The 21,600-nt window shown below is 43.2% G+C and overlaps 1 protein-coding gene across 1 annotated transcript in view; it reads left to right on the forward strand.

Annotated features, from left to right (window-relative positions):
* Itga8 (integrin subunit alpha 8) overlaps positions 1-21,600 on the forward strand; it is a 197,443-nt gene that overhangs the window by 145,664 nt on the left and 30,179 nt on the right. The window contains exons 25-27 of the mRNA XM_052156913.1: positions 1,211-1,369; positions 17,014-17,142; positions 20,830-20,943. Coding sequence (XP_052012873.1) covers positions 1,211-1,369; positions 17,014-17,142; positions 20,830-20,943 — 402 coding nt within the window. The remainder of the gene's footprint in view (positions 1-1,210; positions 1,370-17,013; positions 17,143-20,829; positions 20,944-21,600) is intronic.

Raw genomic sequence — 21,600 nt, forward strand, 5'->3', positions numbered from 1 at the left:
ATTAAATTTGTGTAAGTTCAGGGAAAGCATAGCTATGATTGTACATAGTAAGTGCAGACTGATCCTCTCCAATCTGCAAACAACAGTACGAACTACAACGTCTAGTTGTTTTGAGCATTCACATGATGCTTACTGCAAACAGAAAATACCACACCTGACCTCAAGGAAATACCACACCTGACCTCAAGGGATAGACCATAGTCAAAACACCAGCAAGTTTATATATATATATATATATATATATATATATATATATATATATATATATATATGAGGCTGCACAGTCTTGCCATGTAGGTGTGGCGACCTGTGGGTCATCTGATTAGAGAGCAGAGACAAGGGATCCCTGGAGGAGGCTGACTAGCTACATAAGTCCCAGACCAGTGAGCTCTGGGTTCAAGGAAGATATACATTATCTCAATGTATAAGGTGCAGAGAAGGCCAGGAAGAGAGTTGATGTCAACATCTGGCCTCTATAGGTACACACATGGACAGGCACCTACACATGTACATGCACACACATACTTTAGATAGATAGATAGATAGATAGATAGATAGATAGATAGATAGATAGATAGATTGATAGATAGATGATACATACATATATCGATACATAGATACATACATACATAGAAACATAGATACATACATAGATAGATAAATACATGCATACATACATATATATGTACATACATACATAGAAACATAGATACATACATAGAAACAGATACATACATACATAGAAACATAGATACATACATATATAGAAACAGATAAGTACATGCATACATACATATATGTACATACATAGAAACATCAATAGATAGATAGATGATAGATAGATACATAGATACATAGATAATAAAGTATGAAGAAAACATCAGTACATTATGATTACAGGAGATTCTCATCCCTAAGATTTGCATTCTGTATTGCAGTATTATGAAGTTTAAAGTGCTTCTGGTCCCAAGCATTTCCAATGTGAATTACCCCACCTGCACAGTATTTGAGTGACCCATGCTGGGAGCTTCGCAGCCTGAGTCTTTCCTGAATGTGTCCATACTGTGATTTCAGAGCTCCCCCTGCCTGGCTAGATTCTGTGTTCTATTTCCTGCACCATAGTTAAAGCTAATAATATGTGCTTTTCAAAACAGACACATGATAGACAGAGCTGGACTGTGTCATTTCCTAATATGCCACCTTCTTGCAGCTGCACAACATTGGACCCAGCACCATCAGTGACAGCATTCTGGAAGTGGGCTGGCCGTTCTCTGCTCGGGATGAGTTTCTCCTCTATATTTTTCATCTTCAAACTCTGGGACCTCTACGGTGTCAAACAAATCCAGAGATCAACCCGCAGGATATAAAGGTAGGACTGTGGTCTAACTTTTTGTGGCTTGACCTAAGTTGCTTCAGTAATCACTGAGCAGAACGTTTCTGTTCTGAAAAGACATAAGCTAGTGTAGTCTTGGCCTGAGCAAATGCTGACTGTTCATAGCAACCTGGCAGTTATAGCGCCTCGATGGGCACCTTCTATAGGTTATTTAAAGAATAGCCCTAATCAAACCAAAATCATAACTAGGTATGCCATATTTGGGAGAGTTAGTATAAAATACTATTTTTAAAAGTCCGTTTGGTATATTGCTCAAAAACGTGAGGATCTTCGCCAAAATGGGTTCTCACAGCTGTTGTCAATAGCAAGTGGTAAAATGTGAGGATTTGCCAAAGGCTGTCTCCACATCCTGAGAACCCCCAGATTGGAATGCACGGTAGTGAAAGTTTGCAATGAAGCTCAAAGCAGTGCACTGCAGACTTTAAGAGCTTCTGGGGGTCTAGTAACAAGTATGGTCAGGGCGGAGCCTCGAGTCAGGGCGGAGCCTCGAGTCAGGGCGGAGCCTCGAGTCAGGGCGGAGCCTCGGGTCTATTAGAACACAGAGTCAGAGCAGGACCCGAGAAGCCTATTAGAAGCAGAGTCAGAAGGGTGGAGAGGTATTAGAAGGTAGGGTCATAGAAGAGCCTCGGGGACAAGGGGAAGTATAACAGGCCCTGACATAAGGATCTGTAACCAGGCAGGGTAGGGGCAGAGCCTAGGGCTTTCTTGGCAGAAGCCTGGGAGTGAATTGAGAGCAGGTCCTGGACTGGCTCTGAGCTCCCTCCTGTCTCGGCAGCTTATCTGCTGGCTACTTGTTCATCACCAAAGAACCCAAGTGTCCAAAGGGCAGATCCCATCAGGGTAAGGACCAAACTGAGCTCAGGCTTCTGGAAAGTAAAGAAAGGAAGTAGCATAAGCCCTCGGAAATGTCACATTTGCATGAAAACAGACACAAAACTTTGTGAACTGGATGTTGTCCTCAGAAGACAACTTCGCTCAAGAACATTCTCCTAGTAGCTACAAGGGCCCAGTGTCTCTGGTGTAAGGACAGACTTCCTGAACCACAGACTGAGCCACCCGGGACCCAGGCACAGGGTCACGGCCAGCATGAATGGGTTCCCCAAGTGCTCTGTATATAGAGGCAAGAGGACTCTTCTAACGGGAGGCTCAACAGTAAAGGGCACGAGAGGTGGTAAGCCTCCCTCCTTATGCAGAAATAATAAATAAAGCCATTGTGTGTCATGAAATGATTTCCAATACTTCCTGAAATATTTTTCTCATTTCCTCTTTCCTTACCCTTCACTGAGATAATTTTTGACTTCAGGGACAGCAGCTTATTGAAGAATAACGTCTTTGAATGTTAGCGTGTACTACAAGTATCCCAGATCTTCACGCGTATTTAATGTCTCTCTCTCTCACACACAAGAGTCTTGAATCCTGTGCTCTAGCAGAAGACCCCGAACTCTCTTAGAGTGTAATGTTTGCCTTATGTCTGACACTGTTTATATATGTTTGTATATATTATGTAACTTGTTTAATGTGCACTATGCTGGCTGTACGGGGCTTCCCCCCATCTCCCTGTGGCAATTTAACAATCATTTTCAGCGACAGGGACAGTAGATAACTTGCATTAAACATTGACAGATCTCTGCAAACTGAGTGGTAGTGTGTACTAAGCACCTGGCTCCCTTGTTTCTTCCTTATTCTTTGGGAAAGGCTCATAGACTTAAATAAAAAAAAAATCTGCCCAAGGCTAGGAAATTCTTTTAATGAAAGTTAATTATGCTTCTTTTAAAAAAACAAAAAACAACTTTCAGTCTGTGAAAACTGAATGTAGGATTTAATAACAAATATGAAGTAATAGCTCCATAAAACAGCTTAGTTAGAATAAGGTATGAATTCTTTAAGTATGGGAAAGCTCAACTTCATTACTTTCCAGTTCTTAACATAGTTTATAAGGATTTACAGTATTCTCTATATATGAGTGTTTTGTCTGCATCTATGTATATATTCCACAAATTTGCTGGATTCCAGAAAGGACATTAGGTCCACTGGAACTGGAGTTGGAGATGGTTATGAGCTGTCAGATGGTTCCTGGGAATAGAACCTAATTTATCTGGAAGAGCAGCCAGTGCTTTTAACTCCTGAGCCATTTTTCAAACTTCCATAATATATTTTACCAACATTTACAATGTTCCCCAGGGAAATTTCTAAAAAACTTGTTATTAATAAATACCCATTACAGGCTGGAGAGATGGCTCAGTGGTTAAGAACACTGGCTGCTCTTCTAGAGGTCCTGCGTGTCACCAGTGTGAGTGTGGAGGGCGGTGGGACCTGTAAGAGGTGCTCCAGGCATGGGGGTTCTGCCCTGAGGGTGGGTGAGCGCCATTCTCACAAGGGCAGATTATCAGGAGTCAATAACTGGGTGCAGGCAGTGAAGGCACTGAGATGGCTTCCCCGCTTTTCTTTGCTTTTGCTTCCTCCCTTTCCGTGGGACCCCTTTGCTAACCAGAAGCCAAGAAGGTGAGCGAGTAGCAGCCCTCTGCTCCTGGGCAAGCACAGTGTCCATGCTGTCCGACTCCTCCTCCCTAGACACTTGAGCTTTCCCGAGTACACTACACATTCTCAAGGACTCTGGCCTAACAGCTGGAGAAGGTCAGGCTACCTATGCACAAATGTTCCTTGTCTTCTCTTTGTAACTTTACAGTTTTAAAGAATATATTTTATTGTTCGTTGACAATGTCATACTTTGATCATGTCCACTTCCAACTTCCCTGGCCCCAATTTCACCTGGAAATATCGGAACACATCTCCCTCCCATCTCTCTCTCTCTCTCTCTCTCTCTCTCTCTCTCTCTCTCTCTCTCTCTCTCTCTCTCCCTCTCTCTCTCTCTCTCTCTCTCTCATTTTTTACTTACATGCTTTTTGCTGTTTTAAGAGAATATATATTTTACATTTATTTTATGATATATTTTGATCACATTCTTCCCCCACCCCACCCCCACCCCCAGCTTCTCCTAGACCCTCCTAACCTCCCTGCTTACCCAACTTCCTGTTATTTCTCTCCCTCAAAATATAAATCAAAACAAACCAGAAAGACCGAAAAATCAAATCAAAACAAACAGCACACACACACATACACACACACACACACACATACACACACACACACAAACATGGAGTCTATTTTATGTTGGCCAACTACTCCTGAGCATGGGTCCTGCGCTGGAGTGTGGATTATATACCCCATATTCTCCCAGCAGATATTAGTTGCAAGACAGCTTCTTAGTGAGGAATAGGACTTAGTGTCCATTTCCCTTCAACATGCTGAGAGGTGGGTTTTTTTTTTTCCTGGCTTAAATCTGTACAGGCTATCACAGTCTCTGTGAGTTTATATATTGTGTCTAGAAGGTTCTGTTTCCTCGGAGCCATCTACCACCTCTTCCTTTTACAATCTTCCAGCCAGCTCTCCTACAGCCTCCTACAGAGGGAAGGGATTTGATAAAGATATCCCATTTGGGACGGAGTGCTCCAAAAATGTCTCCCTCTGCACGACCCTCCAGTCATATGGTCTCTGTGTTAATTACCTAAGTAAAGGCCAGAAGAAGCAGCTCCTCAGTCACATGACCTTCCACACACCCTTTTAAAAAGGAACCCTGCTGAATCTAATTGGTGCTGTCCTTTTTGCACATGTGTTCAGGGTCACCCAACAGGGCATGGTCCAGTTACCAGTGGCCACTCTTCCAAAGAAAAGAATGATACCCCAGCCAAAAATCCTCAACTTTCATCACCTCAAGATGGAGCCTTGTGACCACCTCCTCTGTCCACACTGGAGTTTTCAGTGGCTGTGCAGGCGACCATAGCTACCTTAAGTCCATGACAGCCGCTGTCTTGTCCTATCAAGGGGACAGCTTTTCACAACACCTCTCCTTGTCCAGCAACTCCAACCCCTCTTCTGCAATGGTCCCTGAGCCCCAGGACCTGGAGGTGCTGGAAATGGGTCGGGCTGAGCACCCAGTAGTCATTCTTTTCTTGTCGACACTTTGACCAGCTCTGAGTCTCTGCATTAACTATGGCCTACTCTGCTGTGCCTTGGTGATGCGGGGCGGTGAGCGCCTCTTGAAACATCTGTTGTCATGAGCTGCCCATCTTCTGCCACCATTCCTGAGATTTCCTCTTAGGCACCTTCCCCAATGGCTACGCCTAGACATTCTAGTCAACTTGTTCTCCCTTGGGTGAATTCTTGACCGTGCTCACTTAGGATGAAAAGATGTCTTGGCAAAACCTGTAACCAGCTTTTCTACTCCCTTTTATGATTTTCTTTTGTTCTGCTATGGTTTTTTTTAATTATTGTTTTATTTATTTACATTCCAGACATGGCCCTCACTTCAGGTCCCACAGGTCCTCATCCCATTCCCCTCCCACTTGCTTCCCATAGGGTACTCACTCTCCCCCCTTCCCTGAGGCCTCAAGTCTCTACAGGATTGGGAACATCCACTCCCACTGAGGACAGACAAGGCAGCCCTCAGCTACGTATGTGCCCCAGGGCCATGGACCGGCCCGGGTATACTCTTTGGTGGTTCAGTCTCTGGGAGCTCCCAAGGGTCTGACTTAGTTGAGACTGCTGGTCTTCCTGTCAGTTACAATCTCCTTCATCTCCTTCAATCCCTCCCCTAATTACTCCACAGGGGTCCCTGACTTCAGTCCAATGGTTGGCTGTAAGTATCTGCCTCTGTTTCAGTCAGCTGCTGGTAGAGCCTCTCAGAGGACAGCCATGCTAGGCTCCTGTCTGTAAGCACATCATAGCATCGGTAATAGTGTCAAGGCTTTGTACACACACACACACACACACACACACACACACACACACGAGAAGGATCCCAAGTTAGGCCCCTTACTGGACAACCTTTCCTTCAGTCTCTTCTCTGTTTTTGTCCCTGCATTTCTTTTAGACAGGAATAATTCTCGGTTGGCTAACCCATCCCTCCACTGGGGGCCCTGTCTATCTACTGGATATGGTCTCTTTATGTTCCCTCTCCCCACTGTCAGGCATTTCAGCTAAAATCATCCCCATAGAGTCGGGGGAGTCTCTCACATCCCAGATCTCTGGGACTTTCTAGAAGATCCCCCCACCCCCAGAAGCTGTATATTTCCACGCATTCTCTTGGTACTCTAGCCTTAGCTATTGTTTCCCCCCCACCATACCTGATCCTGCTACCACCACCACCACCCCGTTCCTCCTCCCCCTCCCCTCTCCCACCCTGTTCCCTCCCTCCCTCTGCCTTGATTATTTTCTTTCCCCTTCTAAGTGGGATTGAAGCATCCTCACTTGGGCCTTCCTTCTTGTTAAACATCTTAAAGTCTGTAGGTTGTTTCCTGACTATGCTGAACTTTTTGGCTAATATCCACCTATCAGTGAGTACATACCGTGCATGTCCTTTTGGGTCTGGGTTACCTCATGCAGGATGATATTTTCTTGTTCCATCCATTTACAAAACGCATGATGTTCTCATTTTTTTAATAGTTCTGTTCTGTTTGATATACATTCTCACTATGCAGACCAAGCTGGCCTCTAACTCTCCATTCCCCAGCCTCAGGCTCCTGGCTTCTTGGATTGTGGGGTACACCCCCCCCCGTGCCTATTTCTATCACATACTAATGAAAAATAAAGCATTCAGATTTCCTGAGAAGCATTTTCTAGGCCGCCCACTACAGGAAACCAGAGCCACCAGATATGAAGCCTGTGAGATGATGAAGAGATTCTCCTGGAGTTTACCAAATGTTGACACACTTTCCAGATTCCCTCTATAAAAAAACCTGTCCCTGCCTCACTCAACATCACAGAGCAAACAAATAATTTTTCTACTTTTTATAATCATTTATGTGGCCATTGTACTAGATATTATTATTTTTTTTATTACAAATACACAGTTTTATGGCATCAAAACCATATTGAAGCTTAAATAGGGTTTCCCCCTAAGGATGTGTGTGTGTGTGTGTGTGTGTGTGTGTGTGTGTGTGTGTGTGTGTGTGTGTAGTGGTTTGAGTACTGAGTTACCATTTAAAACATAATTTTTAAAAAGAAATGCTTCCTTAATGCCAAATAGCTCCACAAACCCTCTGAAATTTGACCTGTGCTCAAACAAAGGCGTGTTCCAATCAACATAAGCCTTAACATCTTCTGACATGCACATCAGGGCCCAGTGAGCCTGACCTCAGCAGGGCTCAGTTTGCACAATAGAAACTGGCTATTCTATAAAGTTACTCTAATGTCTCCCAAGTGTTAGGAAGGGATGCTGAGTGCCTTTATAAGGCACCAGAATAATAATTCTAACCCATAGTCACGTTAGGCAACAACCAGCAAGCAATCTGACCCACATTCACCTCACTTGTTGCCCAAATACAGAACATCGGCATCCAAGGCAGGATGAAGCAGGGGTGACCACGCAGAGACCCTGCTAGGCAATGGTATATTCTTTAATTTTAACTTAGGTGCCCACATCACCAAGCTAGATTCACTCAGCTTGGTCTGTCAAGGCAAGAGAAGAAACAGAGTCACACAGGCCCTGGTTTTCTCACTCAAGGAAAGCCAATGCTGAGGCCAACACAGCGATGGACGGATCGACTCGCACATTGACAGCCCAATCTGAAGGTTGGGGTTCTTTTATACAGTGGTTCTTTCTACCTCCTTGGTTTGGCTACCAGCTTTCTCTAACCTCATGAGAAGGAACAGACACCATGAAGGTTCTGCCTACATGGATCATGGTCTAGGTCAGAAAGAGAAGATTTTAATGTGGCAGTTTCTCTCCATTCCACCATCTAAAACATTTTGAAGCATTCAACTGTCTGCAGCATTCAGACCAATCCATTAAATCTAATTTGTTCCAGATCCTTCTTGGAATAAGATTTTTAGAGTTGAGAAAAGTATTTCTCAACTATACTAAAGACGGTAAAATAATTTTTTTTTCAAACTACCAATTTTGTTACTTTGGTGGACTTTATTCTGGGGGTTGGATAGCCTTTCAAACATGCTATGATCTGTAGATAAGATGAGGTTGAAAAAGGAAACCCAACCAAGGAACCACAAGTTTCATGAAGAATAAAGCGTTTTAAGTTTTTTTGATGGGCAAGACTTTGCAATAAACAGTCCAAGTATGAACTGACCAGGGTCAGCAGCACAACTGAAGACCGTGGTTCTGTGATTGGGGAGGCAGGCAAGGGTGCTGAGAGCCAACCTGCATTAGAACCCCAGAATACCTCCCAGGAATAAGTGCATGAAAAGGGGAACCCTCGGGGATAAAGGGACTTGAGGAGACTAGAGCAGGAAGCCGGCATCCTAAGCTAAGCGCTGTCCTCGAAGGTATGGAAGAAGGTCGCCTCTGAGTCTCTCCTTGCTTCAGCAAGACTGATCCCACAGGAAGTCCAAATTACAACCAGATCATACAGATCATACAAACAGGGATGGCAAAAACCCAGAACCCGTGCATTTGTCAAGGATTAAAGCCCTGCAAATCGTTTTTTTAGACTCAAGTGGCCAGCAGACAGTGGTTTGGCAAATTTGCATAGTTTGTCTTATCCTTAAGAGTACTTTCTTTTCTGTTAACTGCCTCTGTGTACTGGTTCCCATCAATTCAAAACTGGGAGACATTTGTTAGTTCCAAAAAAAATTTTCTGGCTCAGTCTCCCTCCCTCCAGACTCCTCCTAACCTTTAAAATGAAGAACTAGAGGAAAAAGAACTTTAGCCTGGCCTTTGTCATCACCTAACAATTTCTTTTTGTGCCTTTTGGAACCATTGTAAAGGGCTTGAGTATTTGCAGCTATGGTTTATTTCACAGCAGAAGCCCTTGTGGGTGGCTGTGACTTACCCATGTCGTGGTCAGGTGTGAGCTGTAAGCTCCGCCTTCTCCTGTGAAGCCAGTCATGTGACACAGCCCGCCTGGCTCCGGTTTTCCCATCCAGTTAAGATGCCGAAGTTGCCTTCCATGCTTACTCCTGAACTCGCCCCTTCCCTCCTAGTGTAACGCTAGCACCCTTCAGTAAATGCTCCCTCAGGCTCTTCACAGTGCCGGAGGATCCAATTCTTAACCATCAAATAGAGCTTATTCTCTAGACAATGTTTTCTGCTTTGCTCATTGAGAAAGTCTTCAGCCTTGTCTGCATGCATATTCATGCTCATGCATGTGAACCTGTGAGTGCATACCCATGTGGGTGGATGGATGCATGCATGTGTGTGTGTGTATACTTGTACATGTGTGTATGTGTGTACTTGTACATGTGTGTATGTGTATACTTGTGCATGGGTGTGTATGTGTGTGTGCTTGTGCATGTGTGTGTATGTCTGTGCATTGACACAGAATTTCATTATATAGACCAGGCTGATTTCAACATTTTAAAATCCTCCTTCTTCATTCTTAAAAAAAATGCTAGTATATTATAGGCATAGACCACCAAACCTGGCCATAGACACACATTTGATAAAAGCTTATTAATAAATATTAACTGCAGAAAGGACAAGCACCTGTGTACAGAGCCATGGAAGATCTGCATGCAGTTGCTGGTGGGGTAAAAGGAAGAAACAGTCAGAACCCTGGAGCTTCCCGGCCAGCAAGCTGCACCTACTGGCAAAGTTCCAGCCCAGTGCGTGACCTCTCTCAACCAAAATGTGGAAGGGGCCTGAAGAATGACACCTGAGGTTGTCCATTGTCTGCCACTCATGTGCACACACAGGTGCATGTGAGCACCCACATGCATGCACATATAGCATATGTGTGAACACATATCATATGCAAGTACATCCCATAGAAATTATACAATAGGAAAAAGCATATCCAAAGACTAAGGAAACATCAGCTCCATCAATAGAGTGCAATGATTCTTCTAAGTAGCCTATGAATAACTCTTTCAGGAAGAAAAAGGTGGGGTTTTCCCTCTGCCCACAAATTCTTAACATGCACAACTTAATTGCAGGGTGCCTTGGCCCTCTAAGCTCTTTTTGCAGATTTAATTACAGTCCATGAGTACAGTCTATTCTTTCATGCATGCTAGGAATACCTGAAGTCCAAAGACACATTGCAAACAAGAGAACAATGAGATATAGTGCTTGAGTCTGGATTCACAGGGCTATCAGTCTCATTTCACACCAACCTCCTTTTCCAAATTCCATTTTTCCAACTGCACCGCACATTCTGACTACATATTGTTCCTTTAATCTTCAAAGTGAAGCCTAAACAAGAATGAGGAGTTTGGGGGAATATTGTGAAAATACAGAGGTCTTTTTTTTTTTTAAAGCAGATTTTTTTTAAATTTATTTTCTATATTCTTTGTTCACATTCCAAATGCTTTCTCCTTTCCCGGTTCTCCGCCCCCCCATATGTCCCATAGGCCCTCTTCTCTCCACCCATTCCCCAATCACCCCCTCCCATTTCTCTGTCCTGGGCCTCCCCTACAATGCTGGATCAAGGCTTTCCAGGAAAGGGCCCTCTCCTTCCTTCTTCTTGGGAATCATTTGGTATGTGAATTGTGCCTTGAGTATTCAGAGCTTCTGGGCTAATTAACTTCCACTTATCAGTGACTGCATGTGTATTCTTTTGTGACTGGGTTACCTCACTTAGGATGATATTTTCCAGTTCCAACCATTTGCCTAAAAATTTCATGAATTCATTGTTTTTAATTGCTGAGTAGTATTCCATTGTGTAAATATACCACATTTTCTGTATTCATTCCTCCATTGAGGGGCATCTGGGTTCTTTCCAGCTTCTGGCTATTATATATAGGGCTGCTATGAACATAGCGGAGCATGTGTCCTTATTGCATGCCGGGGAATCCTCTGGGTATATGCCCAGGAGTTGTATAGCAGGGTCCTCCAGAAGTGTCATGCCCAGTTTTCTGAGGAACTGCCAGACTGATTTCCAGAGTGGTTGTACCATCTTGCAATCCCACCAGCAGTGCAGGAGTGTTCCTCTTTCTCCGCATCCTTGCCAACGCCTGCTTTCTCCTGAGTTTTTAACCTTAGCCATTCTGACTGGTATGAGGTGAAATCTCAGGGTTGTTTTGATTTGCATTTCCCTAATGACTAATGAAGTTGAACATTTCTTAAGGTGCTTCTCAGTAAAAGAACTTCTGGGGGAATCAGTATTCCAGACCTCAAGCAATACTAGAGAGCAATAGTGTTAAAAACTGCATGGTATTGGTACAGTGACAGGCAAGTGGATCAATGGAATAGGATTGAAGACCCTGAAATGAACCCACACAACTCTGGTCACTTGATCTTCAACAAAGGAGTGGGAAACATCCAGTGGAAAAAAAGATAACCTTTTCAACAAATGGTGCTGGTTCAATTGGAGGTCAGCATGCAGAAGAATGCGAATCGATCCATTCTTATCTCCTTGTACTAAGCTCAACTCCAAGTGGATCAAGGACCTCCACATAAAACTAGACACACTGAAACTAATAGAAAAGAAACTGGGGAAGACCCTTGAGGACATGGGCACAGGGGAAAAGTTCTTGAACAGAACACCAATAGCTTATGCTCTAAGATCAAGAATTGACAAATGGGACCTCATAAAATTACAAAGTTTCTGTAAGGCAAAGGAAACCATCAAAAGGACAAAACAGCAACCAACAAATTGGGAAAGGATCTTCACCAACCCTACATCTGACAGAGGGCTAATATCCAATATATACAAAGAACTCAAGAAGTTAGACCACAGAGAACCAAATAACCCTATTTAAAAAATGGGGTACAGAGCTAAACAAAGAATTTTCACATACAAAGATCTTGTTGGGGTCAAATTCTGAGGAGCAGCTGGAAAAGGAAGCTTATTTACTAACAATTATTTCCTTGTTGCAGAGAGCTGTCTGCATTTTCTTAGGCAGCCGCTGTGGTGTTTATTCGGAGACTCTCGCAGCATTGAACTGATTTACTCTCTGCCTCAGCCCGGTGCTCAGAGACCAGCCTCCCTCACCTCTAACAATCTCGGGCCAAGGAAAAGCTTGGTCTGTGGGAGCATGGCCAGCTCGGAAAGAGACTCCACTATCCATCCAGAAATGAATTTTAATTGTTGTTTGCATTTCTTAGATAATGTCTTCCCTCTTAAGTTTTGTTTTGTGAAATAATTTCTGGAATGCTATTTCAGAAAACTTGCTTTGTAAGCTACTTGAAGTCCCCCTGTCTTTGTTGTTCAACAGTGGTGTTTTTCTATCTGCAAAACAAGAATGAAACAAAGGGAAAAGTTCCACCAACCCGTCTTACAGGAGCCCTGTTTGCTAGCTCACTGGAAGACCTGTGCTTTATCTGGAGACCATGTATCAATATTGCCAAATTATAATGTACTCCATTGCATATGATTTTTTTTAACTTCCACATAAATCACATCAGATGAAACCACACAAAGTGTTTGTGGTTTGGGGCTACTGTTTTATAAATGCTGATAAAAATCACAGGTTACAACTTGGGAATAGAGTCACAACTAGAAACTAGGAAGATGGCACAGTCAGTATAATGCCTGCATGCAAACACAAGGCTGGGAGCTTCATCCCAAGAACCTGTGTAAAGAAAAGAGCCAGATATGGAGATGTGTGCTTGTCATCTCCAGCACTAAAGAGGCAAAGACGAGCAGATCCCTGGAACCTGCTGGGCTGCCTGCCTAGCCTGCTGGAAATGTTCTGAGTCAGTGAGACTAGGTCTACAAACAAACAAACAAACAATAGAAAACTCCACGGTGGATGCTATCTGAGAAACAACAACCAAAAGTGTGCTGTGGCATCTATGTGTGTGTAGGCTCACTTGAACACACATATGGACCTTCACAGGCCTGCTCGTGTGTGTGTGTGTGTGTGTGTGTGTGTGTGTATACACAAGATAATCATGACCCAGTTTTCCAGTACCTCCACTCTGACCTTTAGCTAGCTTCTAGAGGCTGGAGTAAGAGATTGCAAGTTTAAAGTTTGCCTGAGCTGACTGAGAGTGGTGGCGCACGCCTGTAATCCCAGCACTCTGCCACGGGAGGCAGAGGCAGGCAGATTTCTGAGTTCGAGGCCAGCCTAGTCTACAAGAGTGAGTTCCAGGACAGCCAGAACTATACAGAGAAACCCTGTCTCAAAAAAAAAAAAAAAAACAACAAAAAACAACAACAAAAAACAAACAAAAATAAAAACAAAAAAAAAACAAATCCAAAAAAAAGTTTGCCTGAGCTACCTAGTGAGACCCTCTGTCTCAAATAAAAAAGAAAAGAGAGAGAAGTTACACCTAATAAATCTGAAAGCCATGACAGCAGACACATACAGAAAACATAATAGGAAACATATGAGGAATTAAGGATTTACATGATTCTTAATTGTCCGTTAAGCTCAGCTTTTTTAAATCTCAGGCTGTAAACACTTTTCTATCAGATCCTCTGTTTCTGCGCATCTGTGACCAAGCTCCTGGTTCGTCCTCCTGGCAGGACCAGGTTCTGCAATTGTCTTGGGAGACTCCAACATCCCTGAAGCCGACACTTCTGGGGTTTTGCCTCACTCTGTCCCAGGGCCTTGCAAAGCCATTGGTCTGAAACATGTCTTCTGGATTGCCAAACTCAACTTTCCACTTGTTATCCACTCGCCTGCGCTGTGATGGTCTCACCTCCTCTCTCCAGTGAACCTTTTCCATCTTAATTTGCATGCTTTCTTTCAAGCAGTTAGCCCAGGCCATCCCACCTTTGAGGCTACCATTGGCTAAACTCTCTTTCTGGCCATGCGGAAAATGCAAACTGACTTACCTGGACATTTTTTCAAAGTTGCTGTGATCTCTCTTCTGCAATCTCCAAATCCCTACCCTGAAATCCTTTGCCACCTTCTTCACCCTTTAGCTGGTGGGCCCATTTTATTCCACTGGCTGAAGCATCTGTGGGGCCATGCTTGTCATAAGGAAGCTATGTCTTTGTTAATCTTCATGTTGGCATCTCCAATTCATTGCACTTTTTGTCCTTCCTTTCATTTTGCTTCACGTTGTTATTAATAGTATGCTGAAGATAAGTATGTCTTCAAAAGTGCAATTTCCACATCACAAGATCCAGCCCACATTCTACATCTTCTGATATCCTCTCTCGTCTTCAACATCTTTCTGCAGTACTTTTACAGAAAAAAAAAAACCTTTCCTCTAGGAACCCCAGCACTAAATTTTTCTACATCAAACATCACTGTTTCCTTTTCTTTTGTCTTCAACCTCTCTTCCTTGGATCTTACAAACTTGGGACATTTCTTCAATCATCAAAATAAAAAGTAAGCCAAATAATTTGACCTGTATCCTTTTCAAGAATGGACTTCTTGCCCTCCCTCTTAAGGTTTAGTCCAACTCTAACCCATTGAAAATTAGTTTTTATTTGCTTGGTTGCTTGGTTGTTTCTTCTTCTTCTTCTTCTTCTTTTCTCCTCCTCCTTCTTCGTCTTCTTCTTCTTCTTCTTCTTCTTCTTCTTCTTCTTCTTCTTCTTCTTCTTCTTCTTCTTCTTCTTCTTCCCCTTCTCCTTCTCCTCCTCCTTCTCTTCCTCCTCCTCCTTCTTCTTCCTTCCTTCTTCCTCCTTCCTCTCTTCTTCTTCCTTTTTCTTTCCTTCCTTCCTCCTCCTCTTCCTTCTTCCTCTTCTTTCTTCTTTTTCTTCTTTCTGCCGCACAATGCAGCCCTGCTTACCTGAAATTATCTTTGTAGACTCTAGGATGGAAAGAAACTTCTTTAACATGACCAAGGGACTTCATCTGATCCCTCTCTAAACAAATGTTCACTTATCCAAATCCTCTTGAGTGATTATAACTCAATTTTCACCTGAAGAATCTCCCATTCATGAAAGGACATGCACAGATTCTTAGCTGACACATCCATTCAATATGTCCCTAACTAGGTTTTTCACCTCCTCAGGATCTATGTGACCTAGAGGCCCTTGGTTGTTTTTTTTTTTTTTTTCCAAATTTTCTTTACTTTCCTGCTGGACTTTCTAATCCAATCTCTCCATCTGAATTTTCCTTGTTAGATATCCTTTCTCTGCCTATTTCCCCCATTTCCTAGGAGCATGCCTGCGACTCCATGCTTCTCACTTCATCTTTTCTCATGGAAACCGCTAGTGGCAATTGGGCTGGTCCTGATGGTTACTTATAGGCCAGGGAAATTATGTGTGACATGAGATGGAGGCCCAGGGCTTCATGGTAGTGCAGCTCAGGAGTGGGAACCAGCTATGACTCCGTAGATCAGAAATTAGGGTGATCTTGGTGAGATGAATCTAGAGAAGCCAATGGATGCAAAATCCAGCATGTCATGACCCTTGTCATCCTGAAGAGATTGGATTCCATTGCTCTGTCTGGTAGAGTCTTCTAGACCAGTGGTTCCCAAGCTGTGGGTCACATACCTTTGGGATCGCATATCAGATATTTACCATTACAAATACCAGATAAATACCAGATATTTACATTACAATTTATAACTAGCAAAATTATAGTTATGGAGTAGCAATGAAATAACTTTATGGTTGGGAGTCACCACAACATGAGGAACTGTATTAAAGGACCATAGCGTTAGGAAGGCTGAGAGCCACTGCTCTAGACCCTTAAGTAGACTGAGCATCGATCACTTTGTCCTTTGTGATACACTGCATACCTGTAATGCCAGGATTTATTTATTTTTTATTCTGGACATGACTATATTAGTGTTATTCCCATCACATACAGGCAAACTAAGAAAAGAAAGGCTTAGTATTCAGTGTGGAAGAGGGAGCAGATTTCTATATCCAGTTGGTCATAGGTGTTTCCAAACTTTTGCTGTTGTGACACAACACTGTGATCTGCAAAGTTTATACTTGAGAACTGCACAAATTATAAAAGAAAAATAATCATATAATGTTTTAAGCACATTCACTGCTTCGTGTCAGACTTCATTCATAGTTTTTCATGCAGTTTATATCCTGTGAGCTGTAGGTCGGGCACACTTACAAGCAAATACTGTCACTAGGATATTGTCTGTGGCTTACTGGAATCTCAAAACCTGTTGTCAGGCAGCAACTGTGCTCAGCAGGGACATTGAGATAAAAAGTCACCAGTTCTAGGATACAAACTAACTAAGGGTGGAAAGCAAGCTGTCTGGCAGTGGTATGTGCATCAGAAATCTTTTGCCCTTAGGACACAGCTACCCTTGTAGGAACACTTCACATGAGCATGGAATCAGGGTCAAAATCATGAAGACAATGGCCGGAAGACCACATCAAGCTATTCCCCACCCTTTCCAGACACCTCAGGGTTTATCTTTCCTCATAGAAGCTGCCTCCATTTAGCCAGGCCCTCTTCATCAGGAAGGGAACGCAGTGAGTGCAACTCATATCGACAGATTCAGAGTCTTGGTTTCTACCCTCATGGAGAAATTATCTTTCCTGAAAATCTCATTCTCACAAGATACAATTTCCGAGAATGTGCTCTGCCGCGCTTCCTGGATTCCTGTAACTGCAAAGTGGACAGGTTTGTGCTTTCTCAGCCTGAGTCATTTTGGTGTTGGATGCACCAACGGCAAAGCCCAACCTTTGTGAGCTCTCATTTGAATTCATTTCAGTCACCCAGGGTTTGATCAGGAATTAAGGTGAAGAGAAAGGTGAACATAGTTCTGTGTGATGACTCCTGCTTTCTCTCTACAGCCTGCTGCCTCCCCAGAAGATACCCCTGAGCTCAGCGCCTTCTTAAGAAATTCTACAATTCCCCATCTTGTCAGGAAGAGGGATGTGCCAGTGGTCCAGCTCCACAGACAGAGCCCTGCAAAAATATTGGTAAGGTGTTGTCACATACGCAGGACTGAAGGAAAACTTTGGATTAGATAGAATTTCCGGATACACAGGGTTTTGGCTTCAAGCTTGCTTTCAGCCTCCTTCAGTGCTTATATACACCTGACAGTTTGGAGCAGCGGGTATTGTGGCAAGTAAAAGTGACTCTTTTGTAAAAGATTTAAGGAGTGTTGGTAATAAAACCTTTATATTATATAGGTAAACCTACCATGAAGGCCACTTCAGAGAAGTAGAGATGAAAACAAAGTGTGTCTTGGAAACCATTCAAGAACATGAAAGAACAAGACAGGAGGATGGGCAGGAGTAATAATACTCATATATGGTATCATAATGATGTGTTTATAAAAAATGAAGAGCTATTAAGATATGTTCTAGGGGGGTGTGGTGAGGTATGGGGAAAAGGGGTATAGTATGGGAAAATGGTATGGTATGGGGGAAAGGGGTGCCTCAGCAGGCCCATGCCAAGGCATCCCTTCCCCCTGAGGGACCAGCCACATGACAGTATAGTATAGAATAGAGTTTATTCAGGGCATGGAGAAGGGAGTTAACAGGGTCGTAGAGGCAGAGAAAGGCAGAGAGAGGCACCCTAATAGTAACCAGGAGCATCCACAGAGGATGGTAGGATAATATAGACACAATGGCCAGCTACATATCAATGAGACAAAGACTTCAGTTGGTAAAATTTCAATTTGAGATAGTAAGCACTGTGGATAGGTGGTAGCCATGACTGCAAACCTGTCCTGGTTTCCTAAAGTGATGAGGGAGGCCTTTGCAATTATGACTTATTGCTAGGAATATGGGTCACCGTGAAAAGTAGTTTCTTGGCACGTGTGAAGCCCTGAGTTTTATCCTCAGAACCCAAGTAAAATAATCAAGGATGGTGGTGTGTATGGATACCAGTACTGAGGAGACACACAAGTTAGATGCCCAAGGCTCACTGCCCAGCCTAACTACTTGGCAAGTTTCAGGTCAGAGAAAGACATTGTCTCAACCTAGAAGGTGGACAGTGCCTGAGGAATAACATCTGAGGTGACATCGAGCCTACACATGCATATACACACACGTATGTGTGCTTGTACACACACACATACACACACATACACATACACACACACATACACACACACACATACACACACACACACATACACACACACACACACATACACACACATACAAAATGTGATAGCCATCCATTTCTTCTTAAGGAAAAAGCACCTGAGATACAGGACAAAAGCTTACAATACTCAACAGATTATTATTTAAGGGCTGCACATTTGTAAGACTATAATGGCTTTAAAATGTTAGGTAGACAATCCATACATTGTCTTTTTTAGACTAATTTAATAAAGCTGTGTGCTGTCATTACAGAAAGCACACAACTCTAGAATCCTAATACGTACTGTACAGCTGAGAAGAGCCCGTTGGAAACCCAGCATCCAGACTTCTGCAGAAGTAAACATTTGTAAAGACAAGATTCAAATCTCTTTCTATATAAATATCTACTTTGTGCATGAATCTTGAGTACAGGAGCCACAGAGATATATAAATGGAATTCTCTTAAAAATTGTGTGCATTTGTGTTGCAGGTCCAATTTCTTCCCTTCTGCTATTTCTCATTAAATATTTTACCATAAATTTCAACTTCTCAATATCATAGGCACATCTTACTTGCAAATGGTTGCCAAGGCGGTCATTAGTACCTGGATCTGATTTCAAACTCATGTTACATCTTCCTTTCCTTTAATTGGTTCAAAAACTACAAACCATGCAGCACCCGCCCAGATCCTTGAATCAAGACAACTCTGGGGAGAAGATGATTATGCAAAGTTTATTCTAGAATCAAAAGCTAGAGAAGACCTCCTACAGTTTTTGTTTGGTTAAAACAAAGTACTTAATCCCATTCCTGATTAGGAATTTGTAAGTGCAAAATGCCAACATCCTAGGTTGGGATCATAATTTCCAGTTTGCATTAAAAAAAAAATTCTATATCTCTGACACGGTAACTTAATTATTCTCCCAACTACAGCCATCTTTGCCTCCCTGGCCTTCAGGCTCCTGCTGCTTCTGTCATGGTTGCCTCCCTGTCCTCCTCTCCAAACTTTTCTCTGTTTTCCTTAGATATTCAACTTGCAACAACCATGGATTTCTTTTCTGCATTTGATGCTTTTGAGCACCTCCAGAAACTATCAGAGTCCCCACTTGCTCCCCAGCCACAGGTCCTTCCTCCATTCCCATCCCCCACTGTTCCCACCCCACCCCCAACCCCACCTCCAACCCCCATCCCTGCTGTCTTCCTACCTTTGGTTAACTCACCTAAGGGCTTTTTGGACCTCTTCGCACTCTGTACCTGGAAATTCCATCTCCAACCTCCTGCTTGCCTCTGTAATAGACTCCAGTCTTCCAGAGGTCCTTCTTTGATTCTTCCATAGTATCTCCAGTGCAATCAGAGAGGCATCTTTCTGTACGTGACCCATGAAAATACGACTGTGCATACCCATGCATTCCCACACGTGGTACAGCAGTCATCTTTGCCAACGCTGTGACCAAAACACCTTTCAAAGCAATTTAAAGGGGGACAGGTTTATTTGTGTGCAGTTTCAGAGGGGTTTCAGCGTGTCATGGTGGAGAAGACAGAGCACCAGAAGAAACTCTTTCTGGGTTGTCTGAAGAGTGCATAAAAGTAAGTCCGTATTTATAACCAGTCATAAAGTAAACAATGCAGGTTGAAACCAGGGGCATAACCTTGAAAATACTCCACTAGTGATCTCCCAACCAAGTCCTACAGGCTAAAGGGTTTCCACCCTCCCCAGACAGCGCCACCTGCTGGAAAGGAAGTGTTCAAATACATGAGCCTGTAGAAACCAGAATCCAATGAGAAGAGAGATTTCATTATTAGATGGCTCAGCGGTTAAGAGTACTGACTGCTTTTCCGAAGGTCCTGAGTTCAAATCCCAGCAACCACATGGTGGCTCACAACCATCTGTAAATGGGATCTGCTGCCCTCTTCTGGGTGTCCAAAGACAGCTTCAGTGTACTTACATATAATAAATAAATAAATCTTAAAAAAAAAAAAGTCCTCATTGTGACATTGTGAAAACTTTCCACATCATGTGTCTTGTATTTAAAAGGAGATCCCTTGTAAGATGGGTAAATGACTGGTTTAACAACAGCTTAATAAACGGAACTTGTAAGAATCAGCTCAATGATCAGGAAATGCATTGGACAGAAGAGAGAGTGTTGAATAATTACTTGTCAATGAGGCAGTAACTAAGTCTGGCGAGACATGGACTCCATGGCTTCCTCTGCCAGGTCTTCCAGGGTTTCCTGGTGCCTCTGTCATCTCTGAGAAATGTCTTCCCAAGGCCTGAGAGAGAGCATTCCCTGGCTGCTACAGAAAAATGGAACCCTTAGAGAGGAGCATGTCTTTAACTGTATTTTATGATCCACTTTTACCTTTCTCTTACCCGGAAATCAAATACCGCACCATTTCTAACCGTTCTTTGTCTCAGTCATCTCAAGGAATTTGTCCTTTCCCTAGATTTCATGGAGCAAATTGGAGCTGCAGACAAGGCGATGTCTTCTGAGGAAAGAAAGAAATGTCAGCATTGACTCTTCACTGCCATTCAAAGCACTAATGATCTGCCTCTGCCTCTGCCTTTGCATTTTGCAGAACTGTACCAACATTGACTGCTTGCAAATCTCTTGTGCAGTGGGTCGTCTGGGAGGAGGAGAAAGCGCAGTCCTGAAGGTCAGATCGAGACTGTGGGCCCACACGTTCCTCCAGGTAACAACGTCACTGACCCACTGACCCACTGACCCATACCTCACAGACCACTCACCCAGAACCTCCCCAAAGAGCTCAGCACCGCTAAACCCTGTGTGAGACATTTTCATTTGCACATACATGTGTGTGTGCATATATGTTCTTGTTGTTGCTGTCCATGTGTATGCACAGACTATTGGGAGGGCAGAGGTCAATGTAGGCAGAGGTGTCTTCTTCTGTCACCCTCCACCATACTTTGTGAAACAATCTGTCGCTGGAACCGGAACTCACGAACACGGATACGATGGCTGGCCACCCCTTTCCACAGCCCTTTACCACTGCCACCAGTACTGGCATGGCAGACATGCACCACTATATACAACGTTTTACATGCGTGGTGGGGATCCAGACTCAGGTCCTCATGCTTGTTCAGCAAGAAGGTTACTGACAGAGACATCTCCCTAGCCCTGATTTTTTATTTTTCATTTTGGAATTTTGTTCAAGTTTTAAATTTAAAGATTTTAATTTTTAAGATTTAAGAACTCAAAGGAAATTTCTGTAGAAGAGATGAGCCAAGAGCAATTAGTGAAGACATCAAGCTACAGACACACACGCACACACACATACACACACACACACACACACATACACACACACACACACACACGCACACATACA

The sequence above is a fragment of the Apodemus sylvaticus genome, chromosome 14 (assembly GCF_947179515.1).
Source record: "Apodemus sylvaticus chromosome 14, mApoSyl1.1, whole genome shotgun sequence".
Classification (NCBI taxonomy): domain Eukaryota; kingdom Metazoa; phylum Chordata; class Mammalia; order Rodentia; family Muridae; genus Apodemus; species Apodemus sylvaticus.